General features: G+C 40.7%; 1 protein-coding gene across 2 annotated transcripts; it reads left to right on the top strand.

The window, feature by feature from the left end:
• The first annotated feature begins 1,314 nt into the window (after positions 1 to 1,314).
• Positions 1,315 to 4,123, top strand: rpp25a (ribonuclease P/MRP subunit p25, a). Of its 2 annotated transcripts, none has more exons than XM_014007983.1 (2): positions 1,315 to 1,605; positions 1,807 to 4,123. In XM_014007983.1, the coding sequence occupies exon 2, from the start codon at positions 2,129 to 2,131 to the stop codon at positions 2,975 to 2,977; it is 849 nt and encodes a 282-aa protein (XP_013863437.1). In that variant the 5' UTR covers positions 1,315 to 1,605; positions 1,807 to 2,128; the 3' UTR covers positions 2,978 to 4,123. The 2 variants fall into 2 exon arrangements, with proteins under 2 accessions (XP_013863437.1, XP_013863436.1); XM_014007982.1 differs by having other exon boundaries at positions 1,315 to 1,645.
• Positions 4,124 to 6,950: the final 2,827 nt, after the last annotated feature.

The following is a 6,950-nucleotide window of genomic DNA, read 5'->3' as shown; positions in this document are numbered from 1 at the left end:
GATCACTTTAGCGGTGAGTGCGACAGGCACTCCCTCCTCCCCTTGTCTTCTCTCTCTTTCTCTCTTTCCTTTTAGCTTACAAAAAAGGCGAGAAAAAGACAGACATTTGTTACCATGTCTCCTGCAGTGCCTGAAATGTTTCCAAAGATAAATAGCGCTGCCACATTATACAAATGAATTAAACAAAAAAGAAGTTAATCATTCAACCAGATCTRACCAATCTACCGATCCTTTGGATAGGAATGGTTTTCAATCACCTCTAATGAAAGATATTTCCACTTAAGCGTTTGGATCTGGGGCTTAGGAGGGTTTCCTTATTTTTTCCTTGATTACCATAGGGATCCAATATAATACACATGCCAGTGTGAATTAGCCTCATATTAGGAACTGAGAGAGTCACAGTGAGTTTAGACTGTGTGTGCACTGCTGGGCACCACGGGATGCACAGAGCTGAGAGTAGTTAGGACTTGTCTGCTTCTCTCTCCTGGCCTTATAGTTTCAGCCTCAGTGGGCTGTCTTTACCTATTCTCCCATCTGTCAGTCACACACAACAACAAATCCACCTGTCGACCAGGTGATTGGGCTGAACAGGGCGACGCCACAGCTGTCTGGGCCCTGGCTCGGTGCGGTGGGGGTGCAAGCCAGCGCCCTCCACTGGTGACAGAAAGCCCATTAGAATAGTTATTACCCCACCTGTCAGCCCCATCGCCTCACTTACACCCATAAGCCAGACTAATGAAGACAGTTACCACTACAGCACCTTGAACACRAAAGTCATGCTTCTGTGCATTTTGTGGTCCTTGTGTCCTTGATCACAAGGGCTCTCCGGGCTTGGAACAATATAACAATCCATGCGTTAAGAGACAGACATTTCTCCTGCGTCACTTGATTGCTTCAACAATGAAGCTATTAATGCTGCATTATGTAAATTGGACTGGTCACAAACATCTAACAGGATAAAGGCTAAGTACAGTGCAATTTAATGCTGCTGACTTTCAGCAGCCCTTTGAAGGATGTTTTCAATTATAACAGTGCTAATTTAATTCATTGTTTCGTGGCTGAAAATGCATTTTTAAAGCTTGACTGAGTCTCTATTTCAGAACTCAGGTTTAATCAGTCATGTACATTAAACACTGGAACGTCCTCTAAAGAGATTGACAAAGTTGCCGGGGATCTGCATTCTAGGCTTTAAAGGGATGCAGYAGCCCTACCCTTCCCTCTCGTTTTCTGAGGGGAGGGTGTTCGTCTAAAAGATGAAAAGACCTGCGCCTTTAAGAGGGCTGTCTCCCCTTTCCCTCTTGCTCCCCCTCAACCACACAGACACTCCTCCTGTGAGCATTTGTGAGGCAGCTCCTGTCCCTTATGTCTCTTTGTGGGGAACAGAACCGACTTCCCAGAGCATCACTGAAGACAAGATAGAACTCCAGGGAAGACACCTCCGGCTGCAGACCTCTGTGCCTCAGCAGCAGCGCATGCCAAAATGTGCACATGGAGAGAAAAGGGCAGAGCAACTTGAGCTGGAGTAAAGAAATAAAGTCCAGAAGAAGAGGAGCAACTTGACACTTCAAGAAGTCAGCTCTGGAGTAAAGTGGAGATGATCAGCAGGTGAGAATCAACAACGCCGGACTGGACCTCTAAGAAAAAGGTGGAGTCTTAATATAAGCTTTCAGTTTCTCTTTTAAAAAGTTTTGTTAAAGAAGGCTTGCAAAGTAACGTGTATGGTGTTTATCTATTAGGACAAAATAATACACACAAGTACATGAAAAGCAAGGAAAATATGTCTTAACTGTGCATTTTTCTTCTCAGACAACTCCAGAACCCTTCTCTGACAGACACTGGTATTATGAAAATGAGAAGCTCTTTAAAGAACATCTTGAAAGGCCCCAAGAGTCCTCTTAATTCATCAGCCAGGCGTTTATCTTATTTCTCCAGCTTCCTTTGAGACGGGACATTAAAGACTTTGTTGCGCTTTGGGAGTGAGTAATATTTCTTATACRAAGTCTTGAAACTTTACAGCTGTTTACTGGAGGGAGAGAGAAAAAAGCCCAACGCAAAATAAAATTGTGTTATGTAGTATTTCGTGAGGGGAGAGTGTTTCTGGACTGACGGCACATTGAGGACTGCAGATATGTTTACAGGGTGTGGAGTTGTCAGTGGCCAGAACCAGTGTCTGACCAACAACGCAGTCAAACCTCAACCAGGACTGGAGGTAAATAAACCAATTCAATACGACAATGGTATAATCCATGAGACCTGCCCAATCTTCCAGGGTCAAAATTACACAAACTCTGTGACGCAGCCAGTGGGGTTGAAYGGTGTTTCGAACATTCAGAAACCCATACCACTGCCGATCTCTCCTCCAGCAATTAAACTGGGGCAGGACGGATTCAAAAAAGTTTGCCGCACCGAGGAGGAGAGCCCCTGTCCTTTCCCGGGTCTGCCCTCCGGGGTGCTGGAGATGCGTGTGAAAGAGGGAAGCAAGATTCGCAACCTAATGGGATTTGCAATGGCACGGATGCAAGGAGAGAAGGGTGGAAGTGGGGGGAGCGCGGGCGCCGCTGGTCTCAGGCAGGTGGTCTTCACTGGGTCGGGTCGAGCCGTCACAAAAACCATCACCTGCGCTGAGATCATGAAACGAAAAGTGGGCTGTCTGCACCAGCTGACCAAACTGCAGTATAAGGTGGTGAAGGAGGTGTGGGAGAGTAACCAGGGGTCGACGTCTGAGATGACGGTGCACAGGACAGTTCCGTCCATCAGCATCCTCCTTTCAAAAGACCCTTTGGATCCACAGGAGCCAGGCTATCAGCCTCCAGAGGCTTTTAGTGCATTATGGGAGGACAGAGCGGGGTCTGAATCTGCTGCTCCAACAACATGCAAGAGACCTCTTGGATCTTCACCGTACAGTGGTTTCTCTCACCCTAAAAAACTGTGTTTGGGGTCAGCGAGTCTCAGTCCTTCCTCCTCGCTGACCAGCTGAACCAGTGTCACAGTGGAGAGGATTGAATCAGCGAAGTTCATTATTCTGCTGCACTCCGCTCCCAGCACAATGCTGAGACAATCAGAACATTCACTCAGTCAGAACAAYGATTTCTTATAGGAACTGAAGGCTCCAGAGGTCAGTTTGACCAGGACCGAAAGCCTTACACCTGTACATAGATCATTTATAGGACGTGTTTCAACATCTCCAACATTCACAAAACTGTGATGATATGTTCTACTGTTCAACATGACTGTGTACGGATTGAAATCATTTTCCACAGTGACAACTACAACAAAAAAAGAAAGAAAAAAAAGAAAAAGCCATAAATTGTGCAGGTTCCAGGTTACCATTTCAGTAATCTACAACTTGTAGACATATTTACTTAGTATTACCTTACAATCATCTGTATTCATAAATAATCTTAAATAAAGCTTTCCAGATAAAAAAAGGATTTAAGAATACAAAATAAAAAAGAGCGTCAAGCCGCTGATGATATGCAAATCCAAAACATACCAATTTGTTTTTCTGATTATCAATTCTCACAGTTTTTTGTCAAAGGAAAACTTTTCTTTCTTTCTTTCTTTCTTTTCTTTTTTGTTCTTTTTTTTTTCTTACCCATTCATCACTGAATATGCAAAGCTCTGATGGGACAAAAAAAAAAAGATAAATGAATAAAAAAATCAGAGTGTGCTGATGTTTTGATAAAAATACCAGCAGTGAAATTTGTCTGTAGAAAACAGATTTAATGACAAAGCTGTTGATAAGGCTCCAAACCAACTCAGCCTGACAGAAATGCCGAGGGGAGAAATACAGGCACAGATTATCATTAAGATAACAATGCAACATCACAGAACACAGTGAAGAAAAGGATTTAAACTTGGCTTGACAGAGCTTTACACTGCACTGTTCCTACAAAATATGAAACCAAGGCAACAAGGTACACTTCTTTTTTATTTCTCTTTCTTTTTTTTTGGCCTACCTGCCATCCAGTGCAGCACATCTTTTGTCATCGTTTTTTGCCTGTTTAATCTTGGATTTCCCAAACAGAATAAACTGTGGGAAGAAACAGTCTCAAAGGAGTTACGTCTAAAACAACACCATGCAACTTCTAGTTGACAAAAAATAAACAAGACGGCTTCTGAATCTCCTGTTGGCATCATACACACACACACACACACACACACACACACACACACACACACACACACACACACACACACACACACACACACACACACACACACACACACACACACACATATATATATATATATATATATATATATATATATATATATATATATATAAAATGACATCCTGTTTGCCACACAGTTTAGATGTGATTTAGCAAAAGCGATGCACCTGAGTCATTAGTGAAGCAAAACTAGATGCTCAGGACAGTTAAGACAGCTGGATCACAGTTACACTGAGCAGGAAGAGACAAATAAATAAAAACTAAAAACAATACTGCTGGAAGCAAACGACTGGACTGAAATTGTATAAAGTAAAAGTTTAAAGAATTGTAGCCAAAACTACAAAAAAATAAGCTTTTCAATTTTTTTCTTTCATTTTTTCTGCTGCTTTTACTAAAATTCAACAAAGTTAATTCAAACTATAAAAAAGCAAATTAAGTGAAATACAACTAACTGGAAATATATTATTTTAAATGACAAAATAGCAAACAAAACTAAACTAACAAAAAAGTGGACAAATAAAAAAAAAAGATCACCAAAGTTCTCTGAAACTTTCTTCCCAATTTATTGCTCAAAGAAACACATCTTAAGTTACAATGGCCACTTTTAGATTTCAGCTGGCATAGTGATCACCTTTCTTCTTGATCCCATTAAATAAATCAGAGCAAAGCAGAATAACCAAGGTTGAATAAGAAATGCTGCAACTGCAATCCCTGCACAAATGCAGCAAACTGCGTGTCCTCAAGACTGCTGGAAGGTTATCATTTCAGGTTGTTGTTATCACAGAGTTAACAGCTTTCACCCAAGAGCTTAGGGGACAGGCGGTCTGCAGTGCGGGTCAAACAGATAATGCCTCTACAAGTAAATTTCAAATCGACCTGCATTTGTTATCATGCATTAAGAATTCTGGGCCAAGTGTGAGATGTGGAGGGGTAATTAGGGATAACGGCGAAGCGTACCTGAGTGAGAGAACAGATAAAACATACTGACAAAAACATTATCCAGGAGCCAAATCCAATGTGGCTGCCATGAAATAGGTTGGTGGAGGAGTCAACAAAGTGCATTATAAGACTGAGGACAAGGTTATTCACACGCTGGGTGTCTGTTTGCCAATAACGTTTGCTTTCAAAACTGCAGTTAAAGTGTTTATAAGAGGTGCAGGTCCAGCCTATTAACAATATGCAGTATGTTTAAACTAATGGGAATATCTACTTTTTTGAGAGGAAATTAGTAAAATTCAAATGGAAAACTTGTTGAAATTTAAAATCCAAACATTTCTAATCTTGAGATGAGGATTAGAACTGTTACTTGTTTTGTGCTCATTTCTTTCCAAGAGGGGCAGTTCAAGTCAAAGACTAAAATATGTCCCTTTTTTGTAAACTTGACTTTCTCTAAGTAGATACAACATCATGTCGTTCTGTTTACCAAAGCCAATAACCGACTGCTTGCGCTGACTGCGAATAAATTCATTCTGAAGTTAACATAATGAAAGTGTTGGCGCTCTATTTCTTTTTTTTTCTCCCCTCCTCTTTTCTGCTGCTGCAGCAGATGAGAGTGAGGTCTCTGGGATGGTGTGGGAGTTCGCTATCTCCCAGCCTCCAGATGGCTCCGTCTTCTCTTATCTAGAAGAATGGGTGCCGCCTCAATTTTTCAACTCGCCTTATCTGGGAATCCTTTAAACTGAATATTTACTGGGCCTATGTTTTCTGCCTGTGTTAGCCCTCAGAAGTAGACATTCCTCTTGCTTGTTCAGACAGGGCAAAAGGTTTTTTTTTCACTCATATACTCCCTTTGTCTGCCTTGTCAAGTAATGGGACAATGATTGATTATGTGATTGCTTGGAGAGAATGGAAGGTTAAGCAGTAAGGCAGAGACCAGTGGAGACACAGTAACAAATGGCCAAAGAGGGAATATGATGAACAATAGAGAAATGTACATTAACCCAAACATGACATTGGGCACCTCTGTTATATGTCAGGGGTAAAATAAAATAAATGAATCATTTTTTGCAAAGAGTCTATTGTTTCCTGTGCTGCGTACACAAGAGGATAAGAGAACCCTTAAGCAGCCACTGAAAACATCTTATTGCCTTTTGACTGGCTGTGTTCTATCTGCATAAACAAGCTGTGCCACAGCTACTCCCTGGTAAGTGTCTGGAAATGTCTTTTCAAACCCATTTTGTGAAATGTCTCCATGTTGGATTAATCAGTGCAGCTGAGGATGTAATTGCAGTGCTGAAGTCAAAGCTGTAAGAACAGATAATGAACACGAACTTCAGGGCTGCCAGAATCCAGGGCAAAAAAAAAAAAAAAAGTTTGTAAACTAAAATGTCTTCAACATTTTAACATAACCTATGACAAATACAAAAAAGCATGAAGGTTTTCTATATTTTCTGTATTTCCACTAAATAAAAGCTAGAAACGACCATTCAAAGGCCATTAAAATAGACATTTTAGAAACTGACACAGCTGCATTGCGCAGTTAAATTTAAAAGGGCACTAAAGAAAACTGATGTATGCTTTAAGGCTTTTTCCAAAATTAAAAATAATTTTATGTTTGCATGTGTTTTGTTGTAGGCAAGTAATAATAAATTGCTATTAAAGTCTTTATGTTTTATAAAAAAAAATGTGCATAGAGTAAACTATCTAGAGCAACTGACTCTTGCTGCCCTCTAGTGAAGAAACTAGTTCAAAGTCAAATGCAGAAAGAAAGAATAAATCTTTCTTTTTTTATTTATTTTCTTTTCTTTTTTTTTTTTTGGAGGCAGGGGGAGGGGG

Source organism: Austrofundulus limnaeus, unplaced genomic scaffold (assembly GCF_001266775.1).
Source record: "Austrofundulus limnaeus strain Quisiro unplaced genomic scaffold, Austrofundulus_limnaeus-1.0 Scaffold46, whole genome shotgun sequence".
Taxonomy (NCBI): Eukaryota; Metazoa; Chordata; class Actinopteri; order Cyprinodontiformes; family Rivulidae; genus Austrofundulus; species Austrofundulus limnaeus.
The sequence above is the reverse complement of the archived record's forward strand: the minus strand, read 5'-3'. Positions and strand labels throughout refer to the sequence as shown.